The 17,069-nt window shown below is 36.0% G+C and overlaps 1 protein-coding gene across 14 annotated transcripts in view; it reads right to left on the bottom strand.

Annotated features, from left to right (window-relative positions):
• Positions 1-17,069, bottom strand: part of FMR1 (fragile X messenger ribonucleoprotein 1) — a 37,900-nt gene that overhangs the window by 8,515 nt on the left and 12,316 nt on the right. For 8 of the 14 annotated variants that reach the window (XM_007100949.4, XM_028482359.2, XM_007100951.4 and 5 more), the window contains exons 3-13: positions 15,409-15,502; positions 12,736-12,807; positions 12,314-12,462; positions 11,145-11,238; positions 10,943-11,059; positions 8,489-8,659; positions 8,313-8,391; positions 4,799-4,908; positions 3,956-4,090; positions 3,387-3,449; positions 986-1,072 (exon numbers count right to left, since the gene is read on the bottom strand). In XM_007100949.4, the coding sequence (XP_007101011.1) occupies positions 986-1,072; positions 3,387-3,449; positions 3,956-4,090; positions 4,799-4,908; positions 8,313-8,391; positions 8,489-8,659; positions 10,943-11,059; positions 11,145-11,238; positions 12,314-12,462; positions 12,736-12,807; positions 15,409-15,502 (1,171 nt within the window). Of the gene's footprint in view, positions 1-985; positions 1,073-3,386; positions 3,450-3,955; positions 4,091-4,798; positions 4,909-8,312; positions 8,392-8,488; positions 8,660-10,942; positions 11,060-11,144; positions 11,239-12,313; positions 12,463-12,735; positions 12,808-15,408; positions 15,503-16,003; positions 16,111-17,069 lie in introns of all 14 variants that reach the window. The other 6 variants (XM_007100958.4, XM_024117053.2, XM_007100955.4 and 3 more) reach the window with 2 other exon arrangements.

The following is a 17,069-nucleotide window of genomic DNA, read 5'->3' as shown; positions in this document are numbered from 1 at the left end:
CTGACCACCATAAGAATGATAAGAAGTGCTTGGCTGTTGTATTTTTCTTCCTTGTTTATACATAACTATACATTATTTAATTTTCTTTAAGAAATCAGCAAAAAAATTCTTATTAAGATAGCATCATAAATAAAATAGAAACTTGGATTACTTTAAAAATACTATTTAGTACCAGTTACAATATATTTTTGAGACATATGGATAGAAAGAAGAAATTATAAACGTGACATGGGTGAAATTCTATTTTATCGAATTACAGAACATTTGGCCAAAAGAAATTTTAAAAAGCACCTAGTCTAGGGAGGTGATTTGCCTATAGACACAGAGCTAGTTCATGGCAGAAGAGAGACTACAAGCAAATCACTGGATTGCCAATCCAGTGCTCTTTCTGCTACGCCTTGCAGCCTCCTGGTTCCTGCTTTCCAGTTCGTAAGCTAGAGGAGGCATAACCGTACAAATACTAACTAAAATGTGCATTTATAAGAAGACACAAATTGTTTCTGTTTTGTAATAACAGAGTATAGAGAAAATTACGAAGGGTAAACATTTAAACAGAGGACTTCATGAAACTCTGGGATTTCCTTGATAAATGACATAAAAGGGACAACAAAGGCAAGTGTTACAGACACGAAATTTGTCCTGGAAAAAACTCACAAGGGCTAGAAAGGATCAATGGGATGAAATGTATTTTTGACAGGCTTGTCTAAAGTGAGTATAAGGGTTTAACAGAAGAATAATGGGAAATAGGGGAGTTTCCTGAGAACTGGGATACTGGTCCTTAAATTTATAATGATGGAAAACTGACTTGTGCTTTCAGAAGCAATATAATAAGCTGAACGAAATGAAAATTTTTTTCTATTATCTTTTACAGGTCTTTCATTATCATGTACAGGCTAGAATGAAACTTAATTGCTTTAAGATTTACTATGGAGTTTTTATATTTTAGCGCAAAAGGTTTCGACGTTAAAGTTCTTCCTGTTCTCACCTTTAAATAGTTCAGGTGATAATCCAGAAGAACAGTGGCATTAGCGATGCTGTCTTTTGTTCCCACAAAAACAAATGGTACCATACCCTGAAAAAGAAATGGCAACAATAATCCTATAAAATTAATGATGAATTAATCTGAAAAATGCAAATAATGACTAAATCCCTAGCACAGGGTCTGACAAACAGTAGGTACACGGAAGTTTGTTGAAAATATAAACCAATACCTAAAAACAAAAGTAGTTGGTATATTTTACACATCTACTGTGTATAAGGACAGATCAGTAGAGCAACCCTTAAATGCATCAGGTTACTATGATATAAACACTACTATTAAATGTTGGTAAACTCATAAATTATGTAACTCAAACTTATATAAGCTTTAACATGAGAAGCATAAACAAAAAACGAATACTGTAAAATACTCTAATTCATTTACTACAGATTTTATCTAGATCAAATTCTTTAAAAAATAATTCAAAATCAGATACCAGGGTACAAAAGTAGAAACTAAATCAACTTTGCTAACTGAGTGAACAGAGTACAAACAAAACACAAACAAGAAGAATAAGAAATTAAAATGCACTTAGTAATTATTCTGTGGGGGGGAAAAAAAAACTAGGCACATCCATGAGCATAAAATTTAGCATTTCAATATACTTCCATAATGTGCTCTGAACATAGTAAAGGACTGAATCATCAGGAAAGCTTGATCTCCCTATGGTACTACTTTAATATAAGCATAGATTTTTAAAAAGGAGTAGACTAAAAATGTATACTTCTAGCCCATCAGTACAAATGAGAAAAAAACGATTTCTTGTCACAGTTATAGGGAAGCCTAGGCCAGTTGTGCAAACTAATAGCCGGCAATTATGACATTCAAAGTTGAGAATAATTCAATATTCTGCTACTGATGAAATTCACATGGTTACTGATATTCACAAGTGACTAAAGAAAAGCACACAGTAGCTTTGACGTAGATACATTCGAATTCTCTAGGTGAAGTTTCTAGGTGTGAGAAGCCAAGAAGCTTACAAGTATCACTCTTTGAAAAAGAGCATTCATTTGAGAGGTGTGGGTACCGCTGGGCTGCTTTTGTTTGCTTGCGCTCAGTACACAGAGTCTTACATGCATGTGGGGTTGGAATAGGTTTTTTTTTTCCTTCCACATGAACATGGCTGTTGATAGGGTACGAAACTAAACAATTAGGAAATACTGCTTGCAGCTTGACATCCATCTGGTAAGCAAGGCACTGCTTCCTAGTAACAACAACCACCTAAAGAATCAGGTGCCACTGAAAACCCATGGGCTTCATATGGATTTTTTTTTTGATTGAATAATATATGAACTATGGAAACAATCAGGCCTATGACTCAGATCTCTTTTTCTCAAAACATTTCTGACGGTTGAGTTTTTTCCCCAACTTTGTTACAAAGCAGTTAACCATATTATTTTCCAAAATGCCCTATGATGAAACGCCACGCCCTTCCCCCTGGATCACATATGACCAAAATAAGCTTGAAAACCCTATGTCACAGATTTAGTTGATCGACTGTGGAGCAAGTAATGAAAAAAAATTCTCTTTCAACATTTCCAAACTGCTGATGTACCCAAGTGCCACTCTAATTTAAGCACATTTTACTAGTGGACCAGAATGGTTAAATTACGACAAAGAAAGGCAAGAGTAGACACCAGGAAAAAGTGATTTCCTGTTCTGGGATGAGAACTGGCCTGCCCAGCAGAGAGGAATATCCAATCCACCTGCGGTTATATTTCTCTTTACAAAATGGCATTTTTGCTTTTAATCTCTTGTGAGTCATATTTTCCCCATAAACAGTTCTCACAGGCCAGGTTGAGGGCGGGTGTCTGCCCTCAAGGAACTAACAATGTGACTAGATAACTATAAATATCTATGTAGTAAGCGCTACGATAGGGGCGAACACATTGGAGCATGAAAGGGGGAAAGGCTCTTGAGCCCATCATGGGGAGGGGACCTATGGAAAGTATACAAGGAAAGCTGCACAAGGAGTAAGGTCAAAGCAAGGTGGAAGGTTGGAGGAAAAAGAGTGCTCCAGGCAGAGGAAACATGTGCATACGTCTAGAAGCAACAGAGAGCAGAGTAGTGTTTCAAGAACTCTAGGTACTTCAGGTATGGCTCAAGCCTCTCTCAAGTACAAGGGAGAGGAGTAGTAAGAGATGATATTGGTCAGGGGACTGTGAAAGAAAGGTCTTATAAGCAACAGGAAGGAATATGAGCTTTTTCCCAGGGCAATGGATCCACGAACCCACAGACACTCCTCCACATCCCCCAACTCTGACGATCATTTGTAGTCTTTCTTAACCAGGGGGATAAACATTAAAATATAAAATTAAAATGTATTTTTCAAGGAATGTTTTCCTACCTGCCAAGCCTTGAGTTCAGGTTTCTGGGATTCCCCTGCTACAATTGATGAAACCACTAACACCTAAAGCAGTATAAGGAATGCAAGTGATGTCATTAACTATAACAAACGATACACAGAAGCCTGAACGCAGGACTTTCACTGTAGGACTTCTAAATCCATTTCTAAACAATTAGGTTAGTTCAAATATTGAAAGTCAGTTTTAAAAATATGGTTTTAAGTAGTAACTTATGCATCTAGCAGAGGGTACATTTTGAGCTACTACAACCTGTAAAATTTCAAGAGCTACAGCATGAAAAAATAAAAGTCCACCCTCAAAAGAAAAATGTGACCACTGAATGCAATCCTGTATTTTATATTTACAGCATAAGATTTGTCACTGTGAATAAACTGAAAAGTAGTTATCACTTTGGCTTGTAATATCTCATAAGCTGGCAATCAGATTTGAAACAAATACAGCATGAGTAGCCTTATGAGCCTAACCAGAGAAAATACCCCAAACACCAACTGTAACATTTGGGTTGAAGAAATTACTTTCAGTATAATTCAAAGTGACAATTATTTCTTACCCTCTGGACTTTTGTGCTGTTAGGCTGAGAAAAATGAGTGCTGTTTTCCTTTACATCTATATGCTTTTTTTCTTCTGAAGAAGTAGGTCCAACCCTTGAGTTACTGGAAGGTAGGGAATTTGGTGGCATAATTTCCTTGATGAAAAACACAAAACACAAAAGAGAAAAAAAAGGACCAATTTTTAAGACTTTGTTTAGCTCCATTATTGTACCAATGATCATATTTTTAAGAACAGAAACTATTATAAACAGTCTTGGTAAACAAACTTACAGAATGAAAACATTATGCAGTAAAAACGCACAAAGATTTAACTTCAGCTAAAAGAACCTTGACAAAAGGCTATGAAATATATGAAAATTATGGCAATTTGAAAGGATTTTACTTTAAACAGTACCATTGTACAGAAGAGCACGCCCTTACCCCCCCCACCCCAAATACTTTAAAAAATGTAAAGCACACAAAATAAGCAGACACACAAAGTAAAAAAGCCAAAGGATGAAAGCCAGAAATCCTAACTAGCGTCCCAATCTTGCCTCTGTCAGGAACAATAAGTAATATGTGAAGAGTGCTTCAGACTTTTTTTTTTTTTTTACATTTGTGATTACTCATGTTGAAGATCAAGAAATAAGGCTTAAAGGGGTTAAAGTGACTAATCCACAATCACAGCATTAAAGAATAAACAGAGGCCTTATCTACAACTGCAATTAACTGGCGTGCCTGATAGAATTTTTACATTCACGTTATGTGCATATTGGAGACCTCTAAATTACTATGTCAAATAAGACAATAAAAGACTTTTACTTTTATTAGAGAAACCAGAAACATACGCACTAGAAACATACCTCTTCTTGTGGAACATTTTTCTCATTTTCAGCTTCAATTCTCACCCTCACAACTCCTGACTTGTCCACAATCTCCTGAATCAGTTTTCCATTTTTTCCTATTACTTTGCCTAAGGTAAGAAATGAATAATTCATGTTTGGTTTTAAAAACACATACCTCAAACCAGTAAGCACACCCCACCATAAACTATCACATTTTATATATACGTATAAAATTTCATATAATTTCAATTCTTTCTTTCTTTCTTCCTCTGTATCTGTCTGTCTATCTATCTCAAAACCAAAACAGAGACTCTCTTCAAAAAGACAGAGTCAAACTAGCTTTCCATTTTATGAGGTCATCATTGTTCAAACTCCTTTGGTCAGGTATTAGAGTTGATTAATACTTGTGAACTGATAATACTTGTGAACTGATACGGGTAATTTTGAATTTTTAAGGCAGTTCAAAGATAGGCTCTTATTTGGCATAAAAGGACATATTTTAAATGTTCAGGTATAGTGGCATGTATCATTCTTTCTGCAAAGTTCTATAAAAGGAACTAAGGAAAAGGACAGATAATAGAAAATACGTTTGCGTCGTTCTCTGACAATTTCAATTCTATCTGTACCTGATTTAAATCTGCTTCTTTGCCCATGGCAAATATTTTTAGAATTTTATATGGCATATTTATAAAAGGTACTCTAAGTTTTAAAGTGGCTTAAGCAGCTGTATGTACATCTAAAAGTACACATTCTTCAGGCCAATGTGTTAGTGGACTACTACTCTTGTGCATTACTCACCAATTATATTAGTATGTTAGAAGGTAAAGGGCTTAGTCAGAGTAAAAGATTAAGAAATCACACTTTTAACTTGAAACCACAATGAAAAAGCTTAAAACCAGTTCAAGATTAAGTTTTATCAGTATCATCTGTTAAAACTCCAAAGACTTCAAATACCAGTAATGAATGGGCACTCGATTCTCTCTCTCATTTTATAAAATTTAATCATATACTTAACTGGGAAATGACTGCTTTCACAGCCATCATCATGCATTAGTGTAAAGCAAGACATTACAAATATTAAGAAGAACTGATTCTAGAAATCTACATGTGAATTACATCTGATTCCAAGGGCTCTCCCAAGGTTCTTAAAGCACCCAGCACTGGCCACACCCATCATGTGCTCGCCCCACCATGTCACCTGAGGTAGGGATGGGGAAAACAACTGGAATCGAAAATTTGCTGAGCCAATCCTAAATAAGAATGCAGGGAAAGCCCTGTCAAAGCACGACCTTGTGGTTCTTCTAATCAGCATAGCCTTGGCACTCCTGCTGTGTGTGCCAGCCTCACTCACCCCCATAACCTCTTCTGACTGGTCAGCGCTCAGGGAAAAGAACTGACACCACTAAAATCAGGACTCCTGATTTAGGTCTTTCTGTCAATTATTTCAGCTCTTCTTCCATTCAAATGAAAAGGGGTGGAGGGAGGAGAGAGAGTCTTCCCACAGTTTTTTTCTTTATGTCTATAACACTTATTAGACCAATTCACTGTCAGAGTGGGTGAAGAACAAGCAAATTTTTAGAAAAGAAAGATAAATCAGTGTACGTACCAAAGAGAGTTTGTGGGAAATAAGAGAGATCCTAAGTCATATTGTGGGACTTGAAAACTCATACAATACTGATTAGACATCTCCCTATAGATCTGCCTTGCCAAATTTTATACAGAAACGCTTTCTGAAAACTCCCAACATTCCCAGTGCTGGAGGAGACAGCCTCTAAAACAGAACTGTCTTATTTTACTAGGTAGGAACAAAATGAAAATCAGGCTTTCTGGTGAAAGGTCACTGCTGGGATCCTCTTCTGTTCAGGTAAGACCACAGGTAGAATCTACTTTTAATAGCAAATAATCCAATTCTACATTACATAGTTATTTCCAATTCCCAACTGACAGCTTACTATAATCCTGCTCTACCGAACTGGAATTGTTTTGAATAGGGGAAGGAAAGGGAACTAACATTTACAGAGTCCCCTACTATATCCAGAGCTTATGTAATTATATCCTTAATCTATAACTATCGATCTATATCTTCCTATTTAATTATCACAATCCTATACGGTAGACACTATGAGCACATTTGTTTTAGAGGTGAGGAAAGTAGACTCAAGGAGGCTAAGTCAGTCGCCCAAGGCCAAATAGCAACCAAAAAGTGAAGTAGAGCTGAAATCTGGATCCAACACCTACACCCAAGACCTTTCCCTATCATCAAGCCATCTCCAAAATGAACTTTCGTGAATCTGACACATAAGTTTTTATTCAGTAATTTTTGAAAAAACTGTCTAATGGTTATATTTTCTAAGAATTTCTAAATTTAAAATAATTTTTCTAACTATAAAATGTATGCAATTGCTGGACAAACTGTAAATAAGAGGAAAATAAATATCATTCACAACCCCACTTATCCTGAAGTAACCAGGATGGTGCTAATCACACATTTCCCATACACACAACTGGTGTGCAAGTTCCCTCAATAACATTACATAGTCATGCTCTTCAGTTGTCTGTAGTATATAGGTGAGAAAATAATTCTGCATTATTTCACTAGTATTATATACTTCATCTTCAAACTAATTGTCTTTGGGAGAAAAATACTATTCCAAGTGTTTTTTAATGGCATAGGGAGATGTTTGTTTATAATTGTATGCTGACAAAAAGAGCAGGCTAAGTAGAACTGAAAGTATGTGAAAAAAAATGCATAGGAAGTCCTTATCTTCTCCTTTAAACATTCCAAAGGGCATGCATTACTTTTGATAATCAGTCATGATATTAAGTTAAAAAAATTTTTTTAAATGTATAGGCGGTGTGTCCCAATTTTATTTATAAATTTAAAACATACGTAGTATTCTTGATAAAACTGCACTTCGTTGATATGTTCTACTAAAGATAACTGCACCTTTTAAGAGCACTGGTGAAGAGTTCCTATGTATTTGCTGGTACTCATGATTGGTGATGATCATGAAACAACTCAAGTCAAAATGAAGAATTACAGTTGATGTTGCAGAAAGCCCTAGAGACATTTGGAATTACTTCTAGCTTTGGAACTTATTAGATTTAAGTAACCTGTATTCAGATCTTCAACTCTGAGATAATGAAGAGTGCTATCATTTTATAGCCCCATTAGAGAGATCAAATACCAGTCTACTCCAAATTATAAAAGGTCCCCAAATGTCATTAATTTTGAAAAAAACATATTTAAGATATACATACATATAGTGAAGAGGCTGTGCAAAATTTATCCTTCCAGGAACCAGGAGGTTTGAACTAGCAAAGCAGTATATTTTGCACACCTTCTGAAAATGTAATCTTTGAGTGTATTTACCAAATATTTTTTGTACACTGTAGTAATAGACTATTTCAAAGACTAAGCTTCAGCTAAATGACTCCCCAAGTGAGTGAAAATGGAATTCTATCGGTATAAATAAACTGTTTACCTAACTTTTGTTTTTGTAGTGTGTGTCAAAAGCAATTGCCGACTCACCTACTAAGTTCCTTGGAACTTGTATGACATCTTCAGCAAATTCCAGAAAGCTTCGAGCCTTTTTCACTGCATCCTGATCCTAATAAAAATGGGGAAAAGATTTAAATCAACAAAAGATGAGCCAGCTGAAATACTATTTTTTATTTTAGAAAAACACTATTTAGTAAAATATTTACCTCCCCATAAATATGAAATGTGCAGGTATCTTCATCTAGATCGATAGCAGTGACCCCAGGTACCTTTCTAGCTTGCTGAATATTAGCACCATGAGTACCAATAGCTAGACCCATCAGATCTTCTCGTACGATAAACTGTTCGTGAAACCTTGAGGCAAGTTGCCTTGAACTCTGAAGAGAAACACACATGATTAGTATGCTTTATCGACTATTAAGACAACTGTATTTAGGTCAGCTATGTAAATTATCTTGACCCTGTATATCAGGGACCTATAAATCAGTTTCACTTGGAAACGAACAGGTTTAAGAAAATATTTCGCACAGCGTTAAGTACTTTTTAGGTCACTAAAGGTCTATGCCATTTGATATATTTTTGTTAACAGGAAAGGGCTTGTTGACAATTTTCCAAGGTAACTTTTGAAAACCTATTTGCAAGGCTGCCTTAATTAACCAATGACATCAATGTAATACTTAAGAAGCAGATCAAATGTTCCCAAATAAAAACCAGCTCACTGGGTCTGACAGACTCAATATTAATTAAGTAAAAAAAAAAAAAATTAAATACCATCTTTACAGAAAATTGTATTCATTTCATTTTTTAAATTCATTTTTATTGGAGTATGGTTGCTTTACAATGTTGTGTTTCATTTCATTTTATTAAAGGATATCGGTGTGTGTGTGCATACATTTTTTTTTTCTAGAAACAGTGCTATTTACATAACTTATCACTAGATACTGTGGGTCTAGATAGTCCTCTGATGAAGTGATGACATTAAAAGGACACCCTCCCACCCCCACCCCCAACCTGAGTAAAGGAATCATAAAAATTTTGGTATAGTAATTAAATTGAATGATCACAGAGTATCAAAGATTTACAGCTTATCTTACATATGTGCCTGCAACCTAAAGTGAGAAGAGAGTCTGTAAGACCTTGTGATCTGGATCCACAAGTCTCTTTCAAATATTCAGTGATGACTGAACTAGGTTATACTGACACCTCAAACTTGTGGATAATCACTCTCTTTAGATAGTATTACCAAAATTTAATGTTTAGTTCTAGCATGCCATTAATGAAAACCAAACATATTAGTGGCTCATGTTGAAAAATGGAAATTTCATATCTGAATATGTGGATCTCTTTAATATTAGTAGTGAGAAAAGATAGGCATGCACGCTAGTTTCTCATTATTCAACATACCTGATAACTTGAATGAATGAGTGTAACTACTATAAACAATTTTAAAAGTATAAAATCCTTTTTTGTAGGTTAGAGCAACGAAATGTATCAAATATTCCTAGGACTTTTCAAGAGGTCATGTTTTTTGAGTCCTGGTTCATTCACCTGGTTCATTCTTTCCAATTGATAATTCACTGATAAATGATAAGCCAAAGGTATGATAACAGATCATTTAAGAAGAATTAGATGTTTAAGAAGAGGTAAATGAGTATATTTCCACAATACTCACAATGAAAGTAAGGAGGCTGTTCTGGCCTAAAAGCTATGAGAGAATCACTAAAGAAACCACAAACTTGTGAACACAGGGACATCAAGAAAGAATGAGAGTAAAAACCAATTAAATAGACCTCCACATGGCCGTAAGGAAAACAAAGTAGCAAAAGGAGATATGAATGTCTCCTCTCCTGCTAAGAGTTCCGCGATCACATATTAAGTTGGAAGGTGGCACGTTTCATAGGGTTTTACAAGAATACAGCCTTTAGTAGTAGTCACCTTTTCTCTTAAAATGCAGTTTGGAACTCCTTTTTTTCTTTACTATTTCAACTGCATGGTGCTTTCCCTCTAACGAAATGAATAATGATGAGGAACTCTGGAATCTGACAATAATATACTTCAGTTGGCACATTAAACTAAAATCCATTTAGTTTCTATGGTAATGGATGGAAGTACTAAATAGTTATCAATGAAAATAAATGTATGGTGATGGAAATTATTGGAGGATTAATAAAAGTAGATAAAATGCACCTTAAGAGACGAAATAGTAAGTTAGGGAAATAGCCTCTGGCAGGAATCTGAAGACAGGAGTTTTAAAGAGTGACAACCAATTAGAATGAAGAAGTTCTATACCCTTTTAAACAGAGATAAACATACATAATGAAAGGAATATGATTAGATATTTAAATACTCTCTAGTACTTTAATGATAACACGTTATATGGAAGAAGCATTGCTTCATTTTATTAGCAGCTTTGATGAACTTCTAATAAAAAGTGAGTTGGCCAGAAGTTCCTTAGCATACATAAACTGCTGCTTAATTCTGAAACCTCAGGCATAAAAATTTTAGTATGATTATGCATTGTACAATTTAATTTTTCAAAATATAGAATATAAGGAATTGCTAAGAAACAATAAATAAAGGACAAGCTGCCCATATTCAAGTTTTGTAAACACAGTTATTTCTAGATAATCTTACAACCATCCCTAGGGAAAGCCACATACCTCTAGCTGCTTACTGGCTTCTTCATTTCTCAGTATCAGAGACAGCTTAGTGCGCAGACTCCGAAAGTGCATGTCAATCAGCATGTGTGCGCGCTTTGAGGTGACTTCATTGATAGACTAAAGGATATAAATCAACACCATTATTATCAAAGCAAATGCCCTAAATGAAATACACCAAAATAGACAACTCAAACACACTCACCAAAATGACAAGCTGATAGTTTTCTGCATCATAAGTTACAGAAAAGGCACCAACTGCCTTTTTAAAGTCCTTATGTGCCGATTCTTTGGCACACCTAGAAATAAAAACAATATCCACTGTGAAGTTCAGATGACTGATTATACCAACTACTGGTACAAATATATGCAGAGACATTCGCACTTAGTAGAACTGTAGATTCATAATAAACTTGATTTATGCAAAATATGCTATATCCATTTAACAGTTTAGTTCCTTTGCTGTACATTTCTGATACACTCAGGCCAATCAAGCATATGAGATTACAGAGAAAGGAAAAAACTAGTTATGTTCTTAGGGGATTACTGGTGGTCTTAGATGACCAGAGGTGACATCTTTAGGGGAACCACTCTCCCCTGCAGGCTTCCTCATTTCAGTTACATATGGCAGGTCACTACTTTTCTTGAGTCAACTGTTGAACACTTTGGGTATAGCTACAGGATCCAATTTTGTTCTGTTGTTTCTTTTCTAAAGAAAAAGTGCTGACCAATTTAAGGGAGAGAAGGAAATGTATAAGAATCAGAAGGCACAAACATACATATGCAATCTCTATAATCAAGAAGCAGGATTTCTATGTATTGTGAAATACAAGTTACTGTTTATCTAAAGTGTGACATGTCCAAATCAAACTTAATATACGCCCTTGATGAAATCTTTAAAAAGGAATTTCTTCTCTAAAAGGTCTTTAAGCATTACTTCAGATCAAGGATTATAAGAGAGATGACCTTTTGAAGCTTCTTTAAGCTCTACTTGTTACATATTTATCTGAAAATACTAGCTAAAAGGGAAAAAACCTGGACAAATCTCCATTGCCTAGAAATTGATTTGTGACTTAGGACAGAATATCTGTATTAACCAGTTTCAAAATCTTAAAATTCTATGAACAATGTGTATTTTAGAAAACAAATGTACATTAGCCATGTATGTACCCAAGTAAGTTTAAACAAGTGGAATGTTGGCTTGATTATATAACTGGAAAAAGCTAAATATGTTTTTTTCACTACTTTTGCAAACCATTTTTGCCAAAGTTCACTGAATTTAAAAACTGATTTCTATTATTTGAAAACTTATATTCTTTTAAATTAATTGCATAGCACCTCTAAGTTCTCAGCCTTTCTTGCACACCAACTTACATTTGTCGTAAGTCTTCTGGCACGTCCAGTTTGATTTTATGGAAAGTATCTTTTGTGGCAGGTTTGTTGGGATTAACTGATCGTAAACGTTCAATTGTGACAATTTCATTGTATGTAGCATCACATGCTGCATATTCTATCACATAAAACTGTGAGAAATAAATGAAAGTCATTCCTGGTCACAGTGTTTAAAGTAAGAACAAGAAGCTATACCTATTCAGTTGTTTTTCAATTCTCTAGAGGAAAAAAACCTATTTGATCAACTAACAAACACATGAAATATACTGAACATGTAAACATTTAAATAAAATGCTCAAGTTAGATATTACTTTCAAATAGAAATCCAGACTGAAATGTAGTATACCTGGCTTTAGAAAAGGGAAATAGCATAAGAAAAAAAATTTAAATAGGCATTTTCCTACCTCACCCTTTATCATCCTCACTTTAGCTAACCACCAACAGCAAGGCTCTTTTTCATTTGCTCTGGAATAAACCTACACAAAAATTACAACATAGAACATTTCATGATTAACATCATTCAGAAATCTATAAATTATCAGACATCAAGGAAAATTTCTTAAAATGACCTTAGGTGTCTTTCAAGCCCGTAAGCTGTAGACTTTAAGCCAGACTGCACCCCTACTTCTAGACATAGACACACACTCAGAAACTACCTGATTACCTGGGAGAGTCCTGAAAAAAGTGCTTTCCTATTTCTCTATGCTGCCTCAGTAATAATCAGTAATCTGAATATGAATGCTCAAGAAAAGCTGACCATTCATAAACCTGGGCATACTTTCCTTGGGTACTTTGTGAGCTATGAAAATGTATCTAAAAAATGTAAAGACAGAGTTGTTTTTGTTTTACTCTAACAAGCAAATAACAAATTGGAAGTTACTGACCCTGGCCTACTTCCTGGCTGCATGGTCACTGAATGGGTAAGGCCACTGACTACCCAGCCCACTAAGGATACCACCTGGCATTCATGTATCCTGGGAACTAAACGGACAGATCCTTGGTCACTCTCTGGTCTCCTGTCCCCTCTCCACTAAAATGGACAACTCCACGCTGGCAATCCTCTGGATACCACGTTCCTGCTCTCACACACTGTGGATCAGTTCTTCTAAACTGATCTCTCTGGCGACCACTTCACAGTTCACTTATGATGTGCAGCATGGAACCTTTTGTGAAGACACTAGCAAATCAAGGTTAATAGGAAAAGAGACACATGGAGAGAGAGACAGAAATACTCAGAAGTAGAAAGACAACACAGGGAGGACAAGGAGGATGGGGAGGAGAGGATAGGAGAGAAGACCAGCCACTCAAGGCTCCAACTCTCGTCTCCCTTTTACTACTGAAGTTAACAGTTACACAACACAGTGATGAAATACAACTTAACTCAACCTCCTTTCCCTCTTGCCCCCAACACTTCCTCTCACCTCTGCTCTAGCCAGAGAAATAACCTCAGTTATTTGTTAATTGTTATGTAACACAATGAGGTCATCCTGGCAACTGTGGTTCATTGGTTCCCATCTGTTGTGTGACTAAGTTGGGAAAAAAGTCCCCTCTATTCATCACTATTATGAGCATTCGTGGTACAGACAGACCAAAAGACCTAAGTCAATGGTTATACAATACAGTGACTCAGTACAACTTGATTTAACCTACATTTCTCTCTTGCGACCATCAATTCCTTTCAGCTCTGCTCTAGCTAGAGCGACAACCTCAGTTAGTGAGGTCACTGTAGCAACAGCATCTCACTGGTTACCACCTGTCATGTGACTCAGTTGAGAGGGGAAAAAAAGAAAAAACAGCCCCCTTTATCCATCCAAACACTATTATGAGGCCTTCTGATATAGACAGACCAGAAGTCCTGGTCCTTGACTTCAGGAGGCTCGTAGTCTCCTGGGGAAGTGAACAGCTAAAGGTCCTCAAGTACAGACACTGTTTGTGCTCCCTACTGCGATCCGTCACAAAACCAAGCCCAGTTCCTTTCACCTAGTAAGTACTGAGTACATTTTTGGTAAATAAATAGCACTTTATTCTATTTCCACTAGAAAGCTGTAGAGAAAAGAACACAGGCCTGGACATCCAGAGACCTTCTCTGAGCACTCTCTAAAATAGCACTCCTGCCCCTACATCACCTTTCATCCTCTTTTTTTCTTCCTAGGACTTACAACTGCCATAATATTAGCTATCTTCACTAGAATGTGACCTTGCCAAGGCTGGGGCCTCTTCTGTTTCACTGACCATCTGTACCTAGCACAGGAAATAAGAATTCAAGGACCTAGTACACCTTACCTGACCTGTACAAATGGATTCTTAGCTGCTTCCATCATACCACAAATGCTCATGAAATTGCAACTGTTAACAAGGCATCGTGGAGAAGAGAAGCAGCTTAAAATGGAGTACATGAAGGGGGAGGAAGAAAAGGATACTATACAGACCAACTACAACATAAAGCAGACTCCAAGTGCCTTAAGTGTCACAACAATTTTCAGTGGCTAGAGAAATCACAAATACAATGTTTTTGTCAATGTGCTACACCTCCATAGCACTTTTTGGTCAGACATCAATGGCATATAAGCAGTTGCTTCATAGCATCTCCTGTGAAAAGATGTTTTACCTGTATGTGTATCTACTAAAACTCGCAGATGAGTTTTTACAAATAACCCAGGAGGATTTTCTGCTACTTAAAGAAAGCCTAGGATGCTGCTCTATCGTTAAGGAATGATTTTTTCCTAACCCATTTTACTTAAAATGGGGACACAGTTGTAAACTAACAATATATTATTCAAACAAAAGATTCAGAGAATGACGGAAGGGGGAAAAGAAATACTAGTGGGCAAAGGAAATCAGTGATGACTTTCAAAGCTGCACCGAGTGCTGCTCAGGCAGCCAGCCACACTTAAGCATCAATAATGTATTATTTCCAATCATTATTAAGATGGCGCAGTCAAAAGCACATATGCATCAGAGTTATAATTCTCAATGCAGACTGAAAAGTGTTAAAGACAAGGGATACAAAAGGCACAGGCAAATTAAATGCTCCCCCTTCTTCAGTGCTTAATAACTTGATGGCAGGGGAAACTTACCTCAACTTCATCGCTTTCATTTATATCTTTATTATAACCTACAGGTGGTGGGAATCTCACATCATGGAATGGAATCTGCCTCTCTGGCTGCCAGCTGCAAATAAGCAAATGCAATTATTTAACATGCTTTTTGGTTTAATGGAAACAATGACCATGCTGCCATCAACTTTTGGTTAAGTGTGACCCTTTGGTTTTCTAGTTTAAAGAAGCAAATGCTTTAAAACTGTCAGTGTTTTGCTGAGTCGGGCATAATGGCAATACAGACACATTTCAACAAACTCTGCATGCAGCACAACAGCCTTGTAGTTCTATTTGGAATATTTCTCTAAACACAATAGATCAACATTACAATTTTCCAAACAAGTCTTTCTTCCAATAATTTCAGCCTCTAAGAGTTCTAAACTTAGGGCCACAACAGCAATTTCCTTTGATGCTTAAATACGTTGGTATCAGTAAGTGTTAGTACTGTCATCACCATACTTCCATTTGCAAAGGAATTGTAACCACATTCCGATGACCACAGAAAGTGGTCCTAAATGCCCTCTAATTCCCAAGCAAAATGGGGCAGTCAGCACATTAGCAATTCACAACTCACTTTTCCCCCTTTAAATTTTAGATCCCACGAGGTGGTCAGTTCTTGCCATGGATAGCTGGCTGCTGATCAGTATGACGTACCAGCATGCACTGGCCTGGTGGGGTCTCCTAAACCACAGAAACCCGATGGAGACAGCCTATAGGAGTTCAGTAGGTTGCCTATGTTTTTTAGTTTAAAGTTATGTGGAACAATTTTGAAAAACACCGAATTATTCTTTTATATCTACAATGATGTAGAATATTAAAAGATAAACTTTGCAGAAACACTGGAGGATTCAACTGCTAGAGCAGTCATTTCTGGGTTTTCTGCTAAAGGGCTCTCTAAGTAAAATCCTATTGAGAAAAGTGCTTTTTTTTTTTTTTTTTTTTTTTTTAAAGAAGAGCTATTACATAAGATAGCACGGTAGGTAAGTCACAATTTGTGGAAATATGATTAGGGCCTATATTACACTGAACCCCTTTTCTGTATTATTATACACCCTTGAAAACTTTGAAACTTAAAAAAAAATTGTCTTTAGGGAATTCCCTGGTGGTCCAGTGGTTAGGACTCGATGCTCTCACTGCCAGGGCCCCGGGTTCAATCCCTGGTCAGGGAACTAAGATCCCGCAAGCTGTGCAACGCGGCCAAAAAAAAAAAAAAAAAAAAAAAAAAAAAGTCTTTACTTCAGGAAAACTTTTTAATATACTTACTGAAATCAGTGGCTTGACATGTTAAAGATTCATTGCTAAATTTGATTTGTAATGCATATAATAATAAAGTTTCTTCATTCCAAAGAATTATTTTGTCTTAAGTATAGAGATAAAAATCAAATTTTTTATTAAAAAAATATGAAATATGGAAGGCAAAAAGAAAGCATCTAAAATAATGTGGTATTATAGGAGTTTCTTTATGATTGAAAGGGAGGAAAGGGTAAGTATAGTCTGAAGTTTTACAAAACATCAGGTTTGTTTTTTGTTTGTTTTAAAAAACCAGAAAAACAAAAAGGAAATGCAAGGAAAGTACTACTTTGGTAGGGACCTATCAAATCCTGGTGACATGCTCAAACCCAGTGTTGAATCTCATACAT

This window comes from Physeter macrocephalus, chromosome 21, assembly GCF_002837175.3.
Source record: "Physeter macrocephalus isolate SW-GA chromosome 21, ASM283717v5, whole genome shotgun sequence".
Lineage (NCBI taxonomy): Eukaryota > Metazoa > Chordata > Mammalia > Artiodactyla > Physeteridae > Physeter > Physeter macrocephalus.
This window is presented reverse-complemented; position numbering and strand designations above follow the sequence as displayed.